Source organism: Pediculus humanus, genomic scaffold, assembly GCF_000006295.1.
Source record: "Pediculus humanus corporis 1103172108297 genomic scaffold, whole genome shotgun sequence".
Classification (NCBI taxonomy): domain Eukaryota; kingdom Metazoa; phylum Arthropoda; class Insecta; order Psocodea; family Pediculidae; genus Pediculus; species Pediculus humanus.
Genome location: NW_002987866.1, coordinates 269,194 through 291,298, shown reverse-complemented (window position 1 = coordinate 291,298; position 22,105 = coordinate 269,194). Strand labels below are relative to the sequence as shown.

Here is a 22,105-nt window from a genome sequence, read left to right as displayed (position 1 = left end):
TATTATTATTATTTTCAATCGTTATAATAATAATATTTATCGATAATTAATAAAAAAAATTTTTTTTTTGTTTGTTAAACGCTGCCTCCCAAATTTTCTGTTTGTTTGTTTTGTTAATTAAAAAAAAAATTAATTAAAAATTAAAAAAAAAAAACCCTTTAATCTTTTATAAAAAAAAATTATATATTTATATATATACATATAAATACTTGATTTGTTTTTAAATTTATTATCATTATTATCATCATCATTATTGTTGTATATAATAATAACAATTTATATTATTGATTGTTTTTAATAATAAAAGTGTTTGTTTGTTAATTTAAATGTTATAAATAAGTATATCTTAATGTGTCTTGATAATAATAATAATATATATATAAATATAAATAATAATAATAATTTTTTTAATATTTATTTTAAATAACGGTCCTTTTTGCATGAGAATTTTTTTTTTTTAAATAAATGAAGTTAGGAAAAGAAAAGGATAGACTAAATTAAAGAAAGGATAGTAATTGTATTATTATTATTATTACACTAGTTTTGCCTTTTCAATATATTGGCCTTTAAGAGGTTTGTCATTTTATTATATATAAATATATTTTTAATAAAAATATTTGGCTGCAATGAGTAGTTTAGGGTAGTAATAAACAATTTTAAATATTTCGCATGAGAGCATAAGTAAAGTTATGCTGCGTTGTCAATATATAAATTATTAAATTATCTATTTAATGATTTATTAACATTTAATTAACGATTACTATTAATAAAAATAATAAGTTAAAGGTTCATCGTTTGAACTTTGAATTTATCAAATTTTATCAAATCCCGTCTCATATATAAACACGTTTTAAATTCATAACCGCCATAAATTGAAGGTAATTTAGGTTGTAAAAAATAAAAAAAGTTTTGAAACAATTTTTTGTTTGTCGCGAGTTTACCAATTATGGCGCTTTTGTGTTAATTATAGGGTTTACAGTAATATTTTATTTTAGTTTTTTTTTTTTTTTAATTAAATGGAATTACGATACGTATCACTCTGATTAAATTTTATAAAAAAGAATTTAATAATTTATATTTCTTCGATTTCGAAGTTGAAAAAAATATGTAAAGTATATTTGCAATAGTGGTGGATAAAATGCGTGGATTGATCGTATATCATTTTAAAAGGTAAAAACCGTTAGACAGATTTATGTGACACATCAATTTTATTTATTTATTTTATAAATTTTTTATTAATTACTTTTTTTTCAGTGAAAACTACGTTTAAAACGATAGAAATAAGAAGTAGGAAAAAAAAAAAAAAATTTCTTATTAAATGTGAAAATGTTTATTTGACGCATGCTCGTTAACTCATATCCCATATATATTGAAATTTACTATTATTATATTCAGTATTAAATAATATTAATAATAATAATCGTGTTACGTTATTTTATTAATTATTTAAATATTGATAGATTTAAATTTAAATTTTTATTTATGTCAATCACTACATGAATTCTTCAAAAATATGAGGTATGTATTAATATCAAGGTTAATAAATAATATTCAAGACTTACTTAAGTTTATTTAAATGATTATTTATTTATTTTTATTTATTATTTTACATAATTAAAAAGAATATTTATTATCATTAAAGTGTAGGAAAATTTTTAATACAGTTTCATATAAATAACAATGAAGTAATAAATGAAACATTTATTCGTTTTTTTATTAATAACATTGTTAAAAATTTTTTTGTTACAGTTGATATAAAATGCTTAATAAAACTGAAAACACATTAAGTGATATTAATAATTTAAATAATGATACAAATTATAATCGTTATTTAAAAAAACCTTTAGCCGAACAAGAAGATAATAATAATGAAAAAATTAATTTACAATGGGTAGAGGGATCAAATTTGGTAAGTTTTTTGTTTTAAAAAAAAATTTTTATTACATTAATAAATTGTAAATTATTATTACACATTAAACATTTTATTACGATATCTTTTTAAAATCGTTTTAATAATTATTCGATCTTTACATTATATGTAAAATGCATGTATCAAGTCATAATTATTGTATTTCAGGATTATTCTTCAATGCCAAGTAAAACTCCTGTTTCTTTATTACAAGAAATGCTTAGCAGACAAGGAACAACTCCTAAATATGAATTAGTTCAAATTGAAGGTGCAATTCATGAGCCGACTTTTCGTTATAGAGTTACTGTTGCTGATAATGTCGGTAAGGAAATGAAAGTTTTATCTTTTTTTTTTTTTTTCAATACATTTTGTACATTTAAAAGAAATATATCTCTTCAATAGGTTTAGTAAAAAATTTTAAGCCCTCATTCGAATTTCAATCAGGTTTGGTTATGAAAACGATTTTAAACTCATAATTGCGAGAAAAAAAAAATTCTTTTGTATTTTGATAGAGATTTATTTTTATTTCAGCCATTGGCACTGGAAGGTCAAAAAAAGTAGCCAAACACACGGCAGCTAAAAATTTATTAGATAAATTAAATGGTAAAGCAGCCTGCGAAGAATTCAATATATCACCTATTGAAACAGGTAGAGGTTCACCCAATCAAGTCATTAATTCATTTGATAAGATATCTGGAAATCCAATAGGCACATTACAGGTATGTTATTTATATAATTTTTAATTATATTTTTTTTTAAAATTAATCCATCATTAAAATTTCATTTAAGGAAATGTGTATCTGTCATCGATGGCCTCCTCCAGTTTATGAAATGACATGCGAAGAGGGTCTTCCACATGAAAGACAATTCACAATGGCGTGTATTGTTTTTAAATATCGTGAAGTAGGTTCTGGAAAATCTAAAAAATTAGCAAAACGTCAAGCAGCTCATAAAATGTGGGAAAAATTACAACAGTGTTCTCCCTTGCCACAATTAGGATATCAAGATGAAGTAATTATCATGGAATGAAATGATTTTCCTTTCGATTTTATTTTTTCTTTTAATAAACCATTTTGTTTACCAAACAGGTGGGGGGTTATAACGTCGATTCAATGTCTAATAGATTTGCTGATGTTAAAAATAGTAAAATATCAACGTTGACAAATCCTCACGGTCATAAAGTTTCAATGTTTCATAAAAATTTAAAACAAAGCAATGGACCCGTTTTAAATAAGCTACAGGTAAACCGATCAGTCAATCAATCAATCAACCACAGGGAATTAAGGAATTAAAAAAAAATTAATATTTATTCATTCATTTTTTTCCAGATTTTTTCTTCTGTTGATAAAAATAATTTCGATCCGATTGCTTTTTTACAAGAAATAGCCACCGAACAACATTTCGAAGTGACTTACGTTAACATTGAAGAAACAACTGTTTCCGGTAAATTTTGTTATAATAATAATAATAATAATAATAATATTAATAAGAAAGAGGTAGAAAAAATTAATTATTTATTTTCCTTTACAGGTAAATGCCAGTGTTTGGTACAATTATCCGTTTTACCTGTGGCCGTTTGTCACGGTACGGGTTCGACATCGAGTGAAGCCCAATCGGATTCCGCATTAAACGCTTTAGAATATTTAAAAATTATGACGAAAAAGTGAATTTTTACATTCAGCATTATTATTATTATTATTATTATTATTATCATCATTATTATTATAACAATGTCGTACGCGATTAAAACGACTAAACCAATTTTTTTTTTTTTTTTTTTAAACAAGAATCTATTAATTTGTCAATTAGATTTATAATTTATACACTCACAGCGATGGTTTAATTTTATTATTATGGTTACTTTTAAACACGACAAGGATCTTATTTTTCGGGGTTTTTAAGCATTTATTCCAGGTTTCTACCCGATTCCTTAGGGATAAATGCTCGAATTTCGGTGGTGCTATTTATTGAGTATTTTCCGAAGAATGTGGGCCGTCCCACACAGTGCGATTTCCTGGATGGTTTCTTCTTTTAGGTTCTTCAAAATCTACTTTAAATTTCCTTTTATTGAATGTGGCATGGCTCCCAATTCTTTTAACTTACACCATTTTTCCGCATTATGTCTGAGGATGATATCCGGTTTGTTAGCTGGCACAGTTCTGTCAGTGTGGATTTGTTGATCATATAGAACTGTGCATGGACCTTCTGTCTTTACCGGGGTTGGAATGTGGTTGAACCACTCCTTGGGTAATCCATTCATTCCATATTCTCGGCATATACTCCAATGGAGATATTGACATATTTTATTGTGCCTTTCTAAGTATTCATGTTTTGCCAGTATCGGACAACCGGAAATTAAATGATCGATGGTTTCCGATTGAGATTGGCAAATTCGGCACTTGTCATCTTGGCGGGCTTTGGGAATTACTTTCTCATAGTTATGGGTCCAAAATGCCTGATCTTGAGCCGCTGTAATAAACGCTTCTGTTTCTATTTTAAGTTTTCCACGTCGTAGCCAATTGTGCGTGCTCTTCTTATTAATATCTTCGGCATTTATTCTTTTTAGGTATTGCCCATGTAATTTTTTCTGTTCCCATTTGCCTTTTAATTTCTTCTGAGATTGGGCTTTGCTATCATAAGTTGCAAGTTGCCCTTCTTCCATTATCTCGTTTTCTTTATTTTCTTGGACGATTTGTTTTGCCCTTTTCAGAACTCCTTTTTTTGTAATTTTTTCTTCTGTATGTATAACTTGGGTTAAGATAGGGTCCTCTTGGTGTGATTCTATGTATTTATTATTATTATTATTTTCCCCGCGTGATTTTTTTTATATAAAATGTTTTAAGTACGAAACGTCATCGTTTTTTTTCTCTGTCTCTTTTTAATATTATTATTATTATTAACAAACACATATTATACTAAAAAAAATTATAATTAATTTCGAATATATACTTATAAATAATAAATTGTAATCAATAACTAAATCGATTTAAGTTTGTTTGTTCGTTTGTTCGTTTGTTTGTTTGTTGTACGATTAAAAAAAAACAGGAATAAAATTATACCGGTTCGTCATATCGTGATTATTATTATTATTAATAAATGACATAAATTTTTACGTTTTCTAGTCAATTTGCAATTTGGTGAGGAGATGGGGGTAGGCGGAGGGGGGAAGAGAGAGAGAGGGGGGGGGGTAAAATTCAAAAGAGTTGAAAGGTAATGGTGGTAGTGGTAGCAAAAAAAATTGTTTTTATCATCATTATCATTATCGCGGAAAATTTTGCGTTTTTTCGTATGAGAAAGAAACGGAAAAAAAAGAAGGAAAAATTTTATTGTGTGAATAAAAATGTAATAATAATAATAAAAAAAATTTAAAAAACAAAATTATTTATTTATTTATTTATTTTATTTAAAATTTTTTTTTTTTCAATTTACAATCTAACAATATCATTATAATTATATTTATCATTATTATTATCATTATTATCATTATCATTATTATTATCATTATTATTATTAAATATTATTACTAATAATTACTATTAATGTTATCGATAATAATAGAATAAATAATTATTAATACAATAAAAAAAAAGGAGAACAATAATAATAATAATAATAGTAATAATAGTAATAGTAATAATAATAATAATTGTGGGTTTTTTTTTTTTTTTAGTTTTTTTTTTAGTTTTTCTTTCTTTTCGAGATTCGACTACTTTTACGTCGAACAACAACTACATCATCAGTCTTCTTTGGTAACAGCTAAAATCTAAAAAAAAAAAAAAAAAAATCTCACGTGACTCCCTCTCCCTCCCCTCCCCCCGATCCCATAATCTCCACGTTTTAAACTGAGGTAACTCGACAATTAATAATAAATAATTAATAATAATAATAATAATAATAAATTTGTTACGTTGATTAAAAAAAAAAAAAAACCCGGAAAATTTTCCAGGTATATAAATGCACATTGTGTAAATAATAATAATAATATTTTATAAATATCTCTATCTCTATCTCTTTCTCTCTCTCTCTCTCTCACTTTCATCTTGCACCCTTTCTTCCATCCTTCCTTTCTTCTTTCCTTCCTTCCTCCCTCTCACAATTTCATTTTAATCGGGAAAGAAGACATTTTTACCTCAGTTTTGACCTTGAATCATTTTGCCATCATTTAAATACAAAAAAAATAATAATAATAATAATTAAACGAAAGCAAAAAAAAAAAAATCATTAAAGCGAAGAAGCAGGTGATTGTTTCTAATTAATATACAAAGAGGGATGACGACAACAACAACAACAACAATTTTTCCTGCTGCTCGAAATACAAAAAAAAAAAAAAAAATGGCAGGTTCGTTTTACAAACAAACCCGCCATTTTTTAAAATTAATTAATTAATTAATTAATTAATCATTAATTATTATTATTAATACATATATATATATATAATTATTAATTTTTTTTTTTGTATGTAGAACTTTGTTCCATGACGTTGTTTTTACGTAACTGGCCCAATAGCATTCATTCCTTTTTTTTCATGATTAAAAAAAAAAATTTTTTCTTTCCTTTTTTTTTTTACGCGTTTCCTCTTTTTTTTTGCTTCCACGTTTTTCTCCTTTGATTGTGTTTGCTCTGTCGTCTGTACCTGCATTGATGAGAACAACAATCGTCAACGTCAGCATTACTTTGCGTCGTGCTATTTGTACAATTTGCTCTTATGCATCTTTTCCTTTCGCACATTATAACTCCATCCTATAAAAATAATCAAATCAAATTAAAAGTTTGTGGTTGTTATTTTCACACGTGTGTACAAACAAACAAACAAACAAACAAAATTTTCCTTTACCTTACATCGACATTTAACGCATGGCGTTATACCTATCGAATCAACTCTGTGCGACCATTCCGTATTATTTTCGTATGGTCCTCTACCCAAATACGTACAACCCCCTTCTTGTAATATTTCTTCGTCTGTTTTTTTTTTAGGTACTTCGACTATGGCCTGAAAATTTTTAAACAATAAAATTATTTTTCTCGGATAAAAAAGAGGGGGGGGGGATTTTTGTGACGTCATCGAATCACTCACCGATTGATCTCTTGCGTAGCCAGCTTCCGGTGTCGGACATTGTTTGCAACAAGAATTTTTCTCCATTCTCACAGCTTCTTTTTCAGAACATTTCAATGGAGGACATTGAACTCTAGAATATTTGATAACGGATGATTTTGCGTCGCTTACGCACGACATAACAACGCACAAATTAAATCCGTAGGGTGGTAAATAAGGATGCCAAACGCTCCCGTTTGGATAAAATTGTCCGGCTTGTGTACAACCAACGGATGTTTTTAAATCGTTGTTGCTTGAATCTGTCGTAATGAAACAAATCCGGTTAATAATATGTGTGAGAGAGAGATAGAGAGAGATAGAGAGAGAGAGAACCCTTTTTTTTTTAAACCAAATATAATTACCGTAACAAGTCGGACAACATTCTTTAACGGATATTTTAGCTTTGTTTGTACAGGGTAGAGGAGGACAAACAACATCGTCACATTTTTCTTTTCCTCTTAAACAGTGACACATTTTACATGGGTCACGTGGGTGACGCCACTGAGTACCCTCGTCGTAAAATATTCCTTCGTGATAACATTTTGTTATGTCGATTGTACGATGAGAAGACATCGAAACAAACGGTGATACGTCGTTATCGTTCGTGTACGACAAACATTCGACTGGAATTTTAAGTTGTTTCATATCCGCTTTTAATAATATCGTACCCGTTGATAAATCCGTAATTTCGAAAAAACTTATTCCCGTGTCCATTCTTAATAATTCTTGGGGTGTCAATTGTGCAAATCCTTCCAGAAAAGTTCCGTTGAAATCTTCCAAATGTCTTTTTGACACTGGAGAATTCGGTGCGATTATCGGTGTGTCTTCCAAAAACAATTGATAACTCCGTGATTCGGCTCCAGTACCGGATAATTGAACCTGATTTAATTAATAATTTTTGAAACTTTTTGGAAAAACTACAAACGAAATGGTAACCACAACAAACAACAAACAAACCTCGTAGTATAAATCGCAATCGAAATCAATCGAAAGCCAAGCCATACCGATTAGATCGTAGTTTTTCTTATTGTTGACTCTTTTTAACAAAAGTGGTAATTTTGTGTCTACTGCTCCAGCAACTGGCCTACTCACGAATTGTCCTTTTATCGAAGTTTTTGTCGAGATAACACTTAAAGACAATTCTCCAGAATAAAGGAATTCCAATAATTTAGGACTGAAAATATTATTATTATTATTATTATTTACCGATTTATTTGTACCGATAAAATTGGGGAGAAGGGGAGGAGGGAGGGGGGGAAATTTACCTTAGTTTATCCAAAGTTCCAGTGGCGAATCCGTTATTTAAATTACTCGGTGTAAATTGTTGTATGTCTAATATTTTCCTTCCTTTTCCGGATGGCATCAACGTGAAAACTGGAGATTCTTGTATTTCGTTTAATTGAACGTTATACGTTATGGACCCATCGCGATTAACATATAGCCAAGCCATTCCGGATGCTGGAGAGTATGATAACATGGACGTGGTTTCCTGCGCGTCCGAACCTTCTAATTCGTTTGATAACGATAAGGGAGTCTGAATAACGAAACGAACGAATGAATTAAAAAAAAATTTTTTCCTTAAGGTATTTTCCTCAAATATGGTTACGCACCTGGAAAATTTCACAGGCTGTTCTCGTGACGACAGGGCCAGATAGAAAATATATATCAGGTTTATGCCTGGAAGAAATACTGACGCTAAATTTTCCTCTCGTTATCATTCGAAGATCGTTCATTGATATGAGACTTTTTACTTCTTCCGAATTTATCGTATGAGATGGTTTATGCACTCTTACCACCTTAACAGAAAAAAAAAAATTTTTTAATTTTTCCCGAAAGAAAAGCAGAAGAAAATTTAATTTTTTTTTTTATTATTAACCTCTTCGAATATGACGTGTCCTTTTTCGGAATTTTCAAGTCGAACCGTTAATGGTACGTCGGAAACTTCATCCGGAAGAAAAACTCCGTTGAAAACTAGTGATATGTGAATCGTGGGTGGGGATGCCAAAGTTGATATGATGGCAGTTCCTCCGCTATCAGGTTCGACAAGATCAGAATAAGATGGTGTTAACAATGCGGTAAATTGTTCAGTGTTTAAAGCTTTTAACCTGTAAATTATATTATTATTATTACTATCGTCACTTCCGGTAATTTTAAATTAATTAAAATTTAAAATATTTCACACCTTGCGATTTGTCCGCTCAATGCCAAATTATTACCCCATAAAAGTGCAACGTATAAAGTTTCATCCCTTAACAATCTTTTATATTCTCTCGGTATCCTTCTCCAAACTCCGCAGACTTTTGATGTCGCATTTTGGTAAACGCTACCCATCGCCGACAAATTTTGTTCTTCCAAAAGATCTCCCTTGTAGTTGATAAATTGTATCGTTCGTGGTCTCGGAGGATTTTGATTCTGCGATGACGTATACATTTTTTAAATAACGGAAAAATTTTTTTTTTTCTCGACCCCCTCTCCCCCCGTCGCGACTTCTCCCACCCCATCCCGCCACTTTCACCATGTAAACAACATCGCCAGATTATAAACATTTTTTTTTTTTTTGTTTATACGTAAATAAAGAAACAAAATTAACCAAAACTTTTAATAAAAAAATAATAATAAATTAACGAATGGCGCCAAATTTTTTTTTTTTTTATTGGTTACATCGAAAATCGGCGATTTATTGCGAAAAACAAACAACAAACAAACAAACAAACAAACAAACAATTTAAAATGGTTTTTTTTAAATTTAAAACTCAATGAATAAATGAATGAATAAAACGAAATTTTAAAAAAATTTTCCTTCACATTCTCTTATAGGAGGAAAAAAAGGTTTTAAAACCTTTTCGAACCTTTTTCTTCTTTGTTTCAAAAAAAAACGTGACGTCATATTTTTTTTCTTAATGACGACGATATTTAAATTTTTTTTAATTGTCGATAATTAATCGTTCGAACCGAAAAAAAAAAAAAAAATTATTTATGCTAATAATAATAATTATTATTAAAAAATGACTTTCATAAATATTAAAAGTCATAATCATTATTATTATCATTATTATTATTATTTGAAGGAATAAGAGAAAAAAAAAACAAACGAGAGGATTATTCATTCGATGGGGATGGAAGATGGAGGATGGGGGAAAAAAAGGTTTTAATTAATTTTCATCTCGTCGTTACCGTACTCCCACCCCCTCCCCCCTCCCCACCTCATCCCACCTTATTTACCAACCGTAGTTTAAAAAAAAAAAAGCTTTGCCAACGTAAAAAAAAAAATTTTATGTGTGTCACACTCACCAGGGAATTTGCCAGGTAAAATGAATAATATAAATTTTTTTTATGAAATGTAAACCTTCCGGTTGCGACGATTTGATAAACTGGATTTTTAGACGTTGATGGAATATTAACAATATCATCTCTTTTAAATACTAATGAAGTCCTTCCAGTGAGTAACGCTCCAAAATCTATAATCAATAATCAATCAATAAAATATATATTTAAAAAAAAAAAAAATCGATAAAAAAAAAAAAACTTTTATGACGTACGTACATTTCATATTTTTATCTTCTTCTTGCGGTGGTATGTCTTGTGCCACTTCTAACACTGGAAAAACAAAAACAAAAAAATGTTAATTACACGTCAGCATCACCACCTTTAAAACGGAAGTTGTAATAATAATGATAATAATAATGATAAAAGAAAAAATCATTTTATGAAATGATTAAAATGCGAAAGATTTTTTCCTGTCGTCGTTTAACAGTAGCAGACGAAATCGTTTTTTTTTTTTTTTACAAGTTAAAAAATTGTAACACAAAGTTAACGAAAATAATAATAATAATAAGAAGAAGAAGGAAAAGAAGAAGGAGGAAAAAAAATGGAAGAAAAAAGAAATCAATAAAAATAAAATAGCCAGTAAAAAAAAAAAAAAAAAAAAAGAAATCCATAAAATTCAAACTAAATCTGTATTATAATAAATTAAAAAATTAAAAGGTCATCGACTTTTTTAATGTTAACAATAAAGACAGAGTAAAATGATAAGGTCAACATGTGCACGTTATCCAATCGCACACACACACACGCACGGACGCACACGCACACGCTATCGTATTATTATTCTTATGCCAGCTAATAATAATAATATGAATCATTTTTTTTTAAAAATAATATTTGAGTTATTTTGTTTTGATATTTTAGGGGGATAATGTGCTGTTACGTAGCAATTGACCTTTTGACACGACTGCGCCTCTCATTTTCACGCCTACATAATCCTGACTAAATTTCCGGAAAGAAAAAAAAAAAAATTAATGGAATCAATGTCGTGGAGCAAAAGAAAAAAATTCACCAACGCGTCACCATTAACCACCCTCATCATCATCATCATCATCGTCGCGATTCCCGAGGGAGAACGATGGTTCCCCCCACCACCCCACCCCCCAAGGCACGCTTTTTATTTAAATATCCGATTGCAACAGGAGCGTAAACGTAATATAAACCGACGAGACAAAATATAATATCGGTGCCAAATTTTAAATTATATGCTTAACTGTCGAAGAGACTAAATTCGTTCACCTTAAATTTTTATTATTATTATTATTGTCGTTGCTGTTGCTGTTGTTAACGTTTTCGTTTTTCGTTTTTTTTTAATTTTAAAATTTTTCCACTTTTCCTTCCATTTTTTTTTTATCTTTTTTTTATTTAAATTAAAAGAGCGTATGATGAATGTGTGGAGGGGTTAGCAGACGACGCACGGGAAAAATTTTTTTTTTTAATTTCGAAATTTTCCTGTTGGAAAATTTCCGATAGAAATTTTAACATCATTTTAACCAAAAGGGCTTTTAAAAAAAGTTTTAATCGAAAAGGGTAATAAAACGTAAAAAAAAAAAAATTTGATGTACGACAGAAACGCATTTTTACGCCTCCTTCCCCGTCCTCTCCACACCCCCCCCCACAAAAAGAAAATATTAACAAAAAAAATTTAATTAAAAAAAAAAAGTCATAAATTAAAAAAAGGTCGTAAAAAAAAGTCAAATGATAATAATGATGATTATAAAAAAAAGTGATAACATTTTTAATAATTAAAAAAAAAAAATTCTAGAAGGTTCGAAAGGGGTAAAACCTTTTTTTTACTGTTGATATAAAGAGGGTAGGTAGGGTGGTGGTAGTAGTAGTAAATATTCTATCGAATCGATACTTGTACAAAATCATCCCTTCGAGTCTCCACCTCCCCAGGATTACCTTTTAAACCTTTTTCCCCACCCTCCCCCTCCTCACTATTCTAATTCGTGAAAACTAAATTAAATTTCACGTGTCTTGTTTTCACACCTCCCACCACCTCCCTCTTCCTTCCCAACTATTTTCCTGGATCCAAGAGGAATAAAAAATTGGCGTATCCTTGTATGTCCCAATTTTATATTAAATTTATTTTTCCTTTTTCCTTTGTAATAATTTTCAACTTTCTGACGGGAAAATTTTTTTTTTTATACAAAAAATCGTTTTTTGTATTGTGAAACCAGGAGCAACAGCAGTAGCAACAGCAACAGCAACAAAAGCAGACGATATTATTAAAATTGTCAAATCATAAATCGTGCCACTTTTTTTCTAAATCTTTCATCTCTCTCTCTCCTTTCTCCTCTCTCCCTTTTCCCTCTCTCTCTTCCTCCCTCATTCCTTCCCTCTCTCTCCCTCCCTCTCACTCTCTTTTCCAACAAGACGAAATGAAACGCAAAAAAATTATTTCCCATAAATAATGAAAAAAAAAAAAAAAAAAAAATTTGTGACAACAGCATTTCGAGAGTTAATTTATCTATTTGATTTGTTTATAAAAAAAAAACAACAGCAGATGGGGGAAAAAAAAAAAAATTATTCGCGCCATTTTCGATTCGATACAAAAGGAAAATTTAAAAATGGCGACGATGAAAACTCAAACCTTGTGAGTAACGTAATCATTTATAATTATCTAAAAAATTACCAATTAAATTTTTTCTTTTTTTTTTTTGACTAAAATGAACCTAAATAATTAAAACCAATTAAATAATAACTTTGTTTCTTTTTTTTTGGCATTTTCTTCTGAACTTCACCAACAGCGACAACAGCAAAACAAAGACAAAGACGCAAAAAATCCCACGCGGCAACCCCCTCCCCTCCCCCCGCGGTGTCAACCCGTTGAAAAAAATTTTCTAACGTTTTTTGCTAATAAGGTTCGAAAATAATATTAATAATAATAATAATAAATTTTTTCTATTTATAACCGAACTAATGATAATAATAATAATAATAAAAAACGAATGGCGAAGATTGTTGTTGTTGTTGTTGTTGTTTTGGTTGTTGTCTGTCTATTGCTAAAAGCTTTTCGCATTAAATTTTACTATTTTGGCGCCTGAAAGTCACACAAACATAAATCAAAAAGGAATTCGTGTCGGTTCGCGTGTGTGCGTGCGTGCGTGCGTGCGTACGTGCGCGTACACGTTACGCACTTTATGCGTAACATTTTAATATAATTCAAATTTTTTGTGATTTCAACAAAACGGAAAATTTGAAATTTCCGCGATTGTCATCGTGATAAACCGTACGTTTCGTTTGTTTTGTGTTTGTTTGTATCGTTAACGACAAACACAAATTTGTTAACTAAACATTTTCCGGATTGTTTTATTTTCGTACGCGCGTTAATTGTAAAACCTGATAGTACGATTAAGGAAAATGTTGCTAAAGGGTTTTGACCCCGAACCATTTTTTTTTCTTTCCTTTCCTAAAAATAACCGAAAAAAATCAATTTTCGTTAAAAAATAATAATAATATTAATGATAATAATAATAATAATAATGATAATAATAATAATAATAATGATAACAATAAAAATTTCAATTTAAATTAATTTAAAACGTTTTAATTGCCTGTTAAGTGAAAATGTCCATTTACGTTACTTTAATTTTTTTTTTTTTTTTTTTAACGGGAGGGGGGAAGAGAGGAGCGGGGCGAGGAGGAAAGTTGAGAGGGGAGGTGGGGGGGGCAAATGAGAATTTCGCTTTGAGGTTCAGTTACGAAGCTTTTAATTAATTTATTGAAAGTCAAAAACCCAATTTTTTTTTTTTTTTACCAATAATAATAAATGTTGTAAAATTTTATATTTGCAATTAGAAGAGACACGCGCACGCGCACTCACGCACGCACTCACGCACTTTAACGTGATTCATTTATGGTCTTGCGTAACGCACACACACACACACACACAACCGTAAATTTCAATTAAGGCTTTTTTTTTCTTCCTCTCTCTCTCTTTCTCACTAATGTTTTTCCCTTTCGTGTTTGTTTGTCGCATTTAATCGACTTAACTCCTAAAACGAACAACCGAATAATAAATAACATACGGAAAAGAGTCGTGAAAATGAAGAAGAACAAACAAACAAACAAACAAAAAATAATAAGTAAAAGATGATGATGATGATGATTCGTTTTATTAGTGACGTTCCAAGGATTTCCATAAGAACTAATAATTAATCAATTACGAGCCGTTTTTTTTTTTTCATTTTGGCATAATTTGAATGAAAAATCATCAATACATGTATTAATAATAATAATAATAATAATAATTAAAATAAAATACACACACACACACACGCACACGCACGCAAGCAAGCAAACTCATTCCTGTATTGAAACGTGCAAAAATGTTAAAAGTTAAATTTTTCATCATTAATAATAACAATAATAATAATAATGAATCGATTCGCGAAATAATTAAAATAAAACGAATATAATTTATTATTATTATTATTATAAATATTTTGATTTTTTAAATAATAATAATAAATAACGCATTGAAAAAAAAAATTATTTACGGATAATCGATCAATCAATCGATCGATCGATCGATAGATCGATAGATCAATGCAATTTTTTTTTTAAAAAGAACAAATCATCATTATTTTTAACGTTTAAAAAAATTTTAATTGATTGTTTACGTATTAAAAGGGCGTTTCATTGTCGTTTTAATTTTTCATTGATTCAAAGTGAAAAATGAACGGAAAAATTTACTGATAACAGTGATAACAGGTAGGTATCATTATTATTATTATTATCTATCGAGACTAAAGGGAAAATGGATAAATGCGTGTGAAGGATTTTCTTTTAGAAAAGTCAAAATTTTTTACTTTGTGATAGTTAAAAAAAAAAAAAAATTGCAAATCGTTTGTTCGTTTGTTCGTCTGTTTGTTTGTTTGTTTGTTGTATTTTTGTTTTTTGTCTTCTGCTCTTTCCTCTCAACATGATTATCAGTCGAAAGACTAAACTAAAAAAATTTTGCTTTTTTTTTTTAAAAAATTTTTAGTTTCGTCCGATATCCGGTTTTGTCTGATGCTGTAGTTTTTTCTTTTTTTTTTTTGTTGTTGTTTGTTGTTGTTGATTGGATCGAATCCAAGACGTCGTCTGCATTTTACAACTTGTTTACATTCGTTATGTTCCGTCGACTTTCACTCGGTCTGCCTATCTCAATTGCATTTTTTTTAAATAGATTTCGTCTGGTTTTTATTTTTTTTTTTTCCAAACGGTCGAATTATTAAAAGAAATGATAATAATAATATTTTTTGATTATTCGCAAGTCCTCGCCCCCCCTTCCCCCTTTCCCTTCCTCCCACTCCCCAGTTACCTCTCGCCATATACTCACAAAGTAAAATTTAATTTATTTGAATAGAAAAAAAATTTTCCGAAATTTTTAATGAAGAAAAAAAAAAAAAATTTTTTAAATGGGGCGTTCAAATCAAACGATCGGATTAATTAAAATTAAGTTGGCAATACTGAAAACAATAATAAAAAAAAAAAAAGCGCGAGGGTTGTTTTTAAAAAAATAATTTTAAATCGAATAATAGAAAATAGGTAAAAAAAATTTGTGTGTGTGACGTCACACAATTTGATTTAAAATGAATTATTTATAGTTTTTTTTTTTTTGTTTGTTTAAACAATAAAGTTTTCATCGAAATTTTTTTTTTTTTTTTTTTGGAATAAATTCGTTCTGGAACGTGATTTCAAGTGTAACAAACGAAAAAAAAAAAAAAAAAAAGAAAGAAACTTACAGCGATGATCATCGAGGCAAGTCTTGCAACATTTTCCAGGGATAAAAACCGGTTCGTCGCATGTCGGTTTCGGGCATTCGTGTTTGATATTACGGCACTGGACTTTGGCAACAATTCTACGCTTCTTCTGGAACGGAACGCATTCACATTGTATGCAATGCATCACGCCAAAAGGTGGACCCAAATCCGCTGACCATTTCGAACCGAGTTCTTTTATCGTTTTACCAAAATGACATTCTGGAACACAAACAAACGAAAATTAAAAAAAAAATTACAAAAGAAGCGTTATGAGTACGTGCGTGCGTGCGTGCGTGCGTGTGTAAACACACAACAATTTAACCATATATTATTATTATTAATATTAAAAAAAAAAAAACTTTTGTAAATACGCATGAATGAGAGACAACAGGGAAACTTTTGTTCTTCTATGCCAACGTACAAAAATTATTATTATTATTATTTATTCGCATTTAAAAAAAAAAAAAAAACTTTCGTGGAAATAACAAATTTGAAAAGGTTACCATCACACTTTAAAAAAATTTTAATTTTTAATTTTTAGTGCCACGTTTTTTTTTTTTTTTTTTTTTAAAATTTTTTTCACGCGTAACAATTCGTAAGAGATTTTTTTTTTTGTTTTTTTCTTATCCGATTTCATACATATTTTAACGTAATCATTCGATCAAATTTTAATAATAATAACAACCATAACAACCACAACAACAACAACAACAACAACCTAAAATCATCTCCGTGAAGTTTGTTGTTGTCCAAAAAAAAAAATTTAATTTTTTAATATTTTTTATTTATGAATTTTTGCCGTTTTTTTTTTTTTAACTCGCACATGTCAAATCAAAACCTTATCGACGCCATTTTTAAAAAAAATTCGTTACCCCCCGTGATAATAATAATAATTGTTCTGTCGTTTTAATTACGTAATAAAAAATTTTTGTAACAGGTATGTAGGTACACTCTCGAATTCATAGACGGGTTATTAAAAAATATTTGATGCGTTTCAATAAAATCCCTTAATTTCTTCCGATTTTCACTTTCACCATAATAATAATAATAATAATAATAATAATAATAATAATAATTTTTTTTCCTGTTACTCGGTAATAATAAATCACCCTGGAAATTTTTTTTTTTTTTTTTTTTTTTTGAATACGTAGAAATTATTTACGGTTTCCGATTAAGTCCTTGAATTTCCTTCGTTTGTTCGTTTTTTTTTTTTTTTTATTGTCTTAACGATTTTTCTTATTCGTATGCAAAAAATTGATGATGATGATGATGATGATGATAATTAACATCTTTCGTAATTTTTTTTTCTTTTATCCCGATGCGATTATTAAATATTTATATATTTTTAATAACACCTTTTCGTTCGACGATTGATTGATTTCATATTTGTCGTCACGATAATAATAATAATTTTTCTTTAGAATTTTCTCAGACGCACGTTTTTTTTTTTTTTCCCAATCAAAACAACGATTAATAATAATAATAATAATAATAATAATGTTAAATGTCGCGTTTTTTATCTGTTTTTTTTTTTTTTTTCGTTAAAAAAAAAGTCTCGACGTAATAAATTAAAATGCATTAAATTTAACGTAAATAACAAATTTAAAATAATAATAATAATAATAATCCGGATTACATATATGTATTTATTTTTTTGCGATGAAATGTTTTAATTATTATTATTATGGTCACTCTTAAACACGACAAGGCTCTTATTTGTCGGGGTTGTTAAGCATTTATCCCAGGTCTCTACCCGATTCCTTAGGGACAAATACTCGAATATCGGTGGTGCTATTTATAATATTTTCCGAAGAATGTGGGCCGTCCCACATAGTGCGATTTCCTGGATGGTTTCTTCTTTTAGGTTCTTCATAATCTTCTTTAAATTTCCTTTTATTGAATGTGGCATGGCTCCCAATGCTCCCACGATGACCGGAATCGTTTCAGTTTTTGTTCCCCACATCCTGGTTATTTCAATTTCCAAATTTCTGTATTTCAGCCTTTTGTCTGCTTCTTTGGCTGTGGTGTTTTTTTCTGCCGGCACGGATACCTCAATTAACTTACACCATTTTTCCCCATTATGCCTGAGTATGATATCCGGTTTGTTAGCTGGCACAGTTCTATCAGTGTGGATTTGTTGATCATATAGAACTGTGCATGGGCCTACTGTCGTGACCGGGCTTGGAATGTGGTTGTACCACTCCTTGGGTAATCCATCCATTCCATATTCTCGGCATATATTCCAATGGAGATATTGACATATTTTATTGTGCCTTTCTAAGTATTCATGTTTTGCCAGTATCGGACAGCCGGAAATTAAATGATCGATGGTTTCCGATTGAGATTGGCAAATTCGGCACTTGTCATCTTGGCGGACTTTGAGAATTACTTTTTCATAGTTATGGGTCCGCAATGCCTGATCTTGAGCCGCTGTAATAAACGCTTCTGTTTCAATTTTAAGTTTTCCACGCCGTAGCCAATTGTGCGTGCTCTTCTTATTAATATCTTCGGCATTTATTCTTTTTAGGTATTGCCCATGTAATTTTTTCTGTTCCCATTTGCCTATTAATTTCTTCTGAGATTGGGCTTTGCTATTATAAGTTGCAAGTTGCCCTTCTTCCATTATCTCATTTTCTTTATTTTCTAGGACGATTTGTTTTGCCCTTTTCAGAACTCCTTTTTTTGTAGTTTTTTCTTCTGCATGTATAACTTGGGCTAAAATAGGGTCCTCTTGATGGGATTCTATGTATTTTCCCATTCCAATAATGGCATTCTGGTGTGCCGCTTCTATTTGTCTTAATCCTCTTCCTCCATCTTTCCTGCTGACGTACAATCTATCCACATCAGCCTTTGGATGTAACGCACCATTCATGGTTAATATTTTTCTTGTCCTTCTATCTAGGTGCGTGATTTCTTCTTTCGTCCAGTCTACGAGGCCAAAACTATATTCTATTACAGGAACTGCTAATGTGCCGACGGCGGTTATCTTATTTCTTCCATTCAGTTCCGACTGTAATATAAGCCTCAATCTTTTAAAATATTCTCTTTTCAATCGAGGTTTAATTTCCTTGTTGGCTATCCCAAAATTTTCTTCAATCCCCAGATATTTGTATGATGATCCAGGGTCCAATTCTTTAATAAGTTCTTCTTCGGAGTCTTCTATATTCTGCTTTTGTTTTAACTTTCCTCTGACAATATTTATTCTGGCACATTTTTCCAAACCAAATTTCATGTTGATGTCAGAGGAAAAGGTTTGAACCGTCCGTAACATTTTATTTAACTCCTCTTCATTTTTGGCATAAATTTTTAAGTCATCCATATATAGCATATGGGTAATTTTCCTGCCTCCCGGTATCAACTCATATCCTTGATCCTTGATATTAAGCTGTCTGGATAGAGGAATTAAAGACATGCAAAATAAAAGTGGCGACAATGAATCTCCCTGAAAAATCCCTCTTTTTATAAATATTTTTCTAGAAGAGTATTTTTGCACTTCCAGCTGGGTGCACCAATTTTTCATACTCTTCTCGCAGAACGCTGTAATTTTAGGGTCTACTTTATATATTTTCAGTGCCTCAATAATCCATTCGTGAGGCACACTATCAAAGGCCTTTTGATAGTCAATCCATGCCATGCTTAAATTCTTCCTCTTTTGTTTTGCACTGGCCATGATCAATTTATTTATTAATAAAACCTCCTTGCAGCCGTAAGACCCTTTCCTGCATCCATATTGTTCAGGAGGAAAAATGTTATTTTTTCTTAAATGCCCATAAATCTTTTCAGCAATAATAGCTGTTATTATTTTATACATTGTGGGCAAACAGGTTATCGGCCGAAAATCTTTCGGTTCCATAGCTCCTGATTTTTTTGGCAGCAAATACGTTTTTCCCGTGGTTATCCATTCTGGCATTTCTTGCCGTCCCATTATTAATTTATTTATGGATACCAGTAAATACTTATGGGTACTTGTAAAATTCTTAATCCAAAAATTTTGTACCCTATCTAATCCGGGACTTTTCCAATTGGCCGTGTTTTTTAGGCATGTTTCTAAATCCGCCATTCTTACATCCGACATTGTTGAAGAAGCAATCCAGGCATGTGCTTCTTTTTCTTTATTCATCCATGTAGAGTTCTTATTTAATGGATGAGATTTTTCCCAAATATTTGACCAAAAGTCTGCCATTTTTTCTACATTTAAGGTGCTGGATCCATTTTGTATGTTCTGCTCTCTAATTGTTCTGTAAAATTTCTTTGGGTCCGATTCAAACAATTTATTTTGTCGCCAAAACTGCTCTCTCTTCTTATATCTCCTTATTCTCTGAGAATAGAGCAATACCTTTTGTTTTAAAGTTTCCATGGTAAGTTCTATATCTTCCATGGTCTTCAATTTATAGATCCTTTTAAGGTGATCCAGTTTCTTTATTGTCCTCTTCTTTAAATTATTATTCTTCTTCATTTCGGATACCAGGGAGATATGTGATCTTATTCTTTCTATTTTTCCCTCTATTCTTTGTATCCATATTGGTGATGTTGACTTTTTTATTTCAATTTCTTTATGACGAGCTTCTTTTCTTTGCCCAAGTATAACATCTGTGGCAACTACCCCCGCAGCATATATAATTTCATTAATTGTGGTTAAATTAATGTCTACCACTTTTTCTAATACATTTATGAGGGTGTTATCTATAAGACGTAAAACTTCAGTTGCCTTTTTATTTTTGTATATTTTCCTTAATGGCTTCCTGTTTATTAATGGGCACATCTTTACTTTTTTTATCTCTTCAATTAGTCTCTCTTCGATGCTCTTCATTTCTGCATCAGTCAACAATTGCTCGTCAGTATCGGTTTTACTCTTGTGGTTAGACTCATTTAATTCTGTTATTATTTGTGCATTATCTCGTATAACATTACTGCACGAAGAGTCTACATTTTTCTTAATTTCTTCTAATTTATTATTTTCAATTTTTTGTGCTTTCATTATATATCTTCTCTGGGCAGCCAACTTCTTCGATGTCATGTCCTTCCTGCTGTTTGGGTTTCTTCCTCTCCAGATTTTAAAGGTGTCACTTTCCGATCCTGAACCAAATTTTTGAGAGTAAAAATAGCACCACATCAATTCTTGAAGGTCTTCCTGAGTCCATCTTATTCGATGGGAACGAGTTGTCTCCTGAACTGGGCTCCGGTGACTAACATCTTTGGAGTGGCCAGGGTCAGAAGCAGTGAAATTCACATTCTCGTCGAGCTGCCTCAGGTCGACAGTAGAACAAGATTTGTTTTGGTTCTTACTTTGTCTTGTTCTCATTTTGCTCTTTTTACCTATATATAAATTTATAAATTCATTCACCTTTATAACAAAACATTTTCTAATTCAGTACTTAGAATTCACTATTATAAGATTTTTTTTTTAACTTATCACTTATGTCTCTTACTCTTATAAAAGTCAATTTGCTGTAAATCATGTAAAATATGCTGCAATAAGGCAGAAACAATTTAATGTAAGGTTAAATATTATACAATTAGAACACTAGTTATCAAACAACTGGATTAGACAGAACAAATTTTTTACCCAATTGATATATTAAATCAGGTATTACTAACTATCTTATTAAACTATTTTGTTAAGTTATCCCTATTTTCAATGAGTATGGTAGAGACTACTTATATATTATATTTGGCTAGACTACTTAGCTATAATATGCAATTAGACTTCAACTTAAGTTGTATAAAGTTTGTTTAAGTTATGGTCCCTCAAATGTATAATGCTTTTTCACAATTTTTACATTAGAAACAAATACTAAAAGGCTACTTATTTATAACTTAATTAATTGATCTTGAATCAAATTTACAGGTAATATTACACTATCAAGATTATAAACTAAGCAGTAACAAAACAAACTAATTTAAGGATAAAAGAGATTACATAGACTACACTTAACTGTATGAACAACATACAAATTACAATTCTGTACTATTATTAAGTAGTATAAAAAAAAAATTTATCTCTGCTAGTGTTAATGTAGATCAAAA

At 29.9% G+C, this 22,105-nt stretch overlaps 3 protein-coding genes across 3 annotated transcripts; 1 reads left to right on the top strand and 2 right to left on the bottom strand.

Moving 5' to 3' along the window:
- Positions 1-2,089: 2,089 nt before the first annotated feature.
- On the top strand, positions 2,090-3,576 carry Phum_PHUM559590 (tar RNA binding protein, putative; the record flags this gene model as incomplete). The annotated part of the gene is made up of 6 exons (XM_002431875.1): positions 2,090-2,231; positions 2,441-2,628; positions 2,699-2,920; positions 2,998-3,150; positions 3,238-3,352; positions 3,440-3,576. The coding sequence occupies 6 exons, from the start codon at positions 2,090-2,092 to the stop codon at positions 3,574-3,576; spliced, it is 957 nt and encodes a 318-aa protein (XP_002431920.1).
- A 2,896-nt stretch (positions 3,577-6,472) lies between these two features.
- Phum_PHUM559580 (Chordin precursor, putative) lies at positions 6,473-16,453 on the bottom strand (the record flags this gene model as incomplete). The annotated part of the gene is made up of 13 exons (XM_002431874.1): positions 6,473-6,649; positions 6,744-6,892; positions 6,980-7,261; positions 7,364-7,880; positions 7,959-8,175; positions 8,267-8,535; positions 8,612-8,797; positions 8,878-9,106; positions 9,184-9,413; positions 10,293-10,459; positions 10,545-10,598; positions 16,061-16,297; positions 16,450-16,453. 13 exons carry the CDS (start codon positions 16,451-16,453, stop codon positions 6,473-6,475), a joined length of 2,718 nt encoding a protein of 905 aa, XP_002431919.1.
- A 1,420-nt stretch (positions 16,454-17,873) lies between these two features.
- Phum_PHUM559570 (reverse transcriptase, putative) lies at positions 17,874-21,380 on the bottom strand (the record flags this gene model as incomplete). The annotated part of the gene is made up of 1 exon (XM_002431873.1): positions 17,874-21,380. One exon carries the CDS (start codon positions 21,378-21,380, stop codon positions 17,874-17,876), a length of 3,507 nt encoding a protein of 1,168 aa, XP_002431918.1.
- Positions 21,381-22,105: the final 725 nt, after the last annotated feature.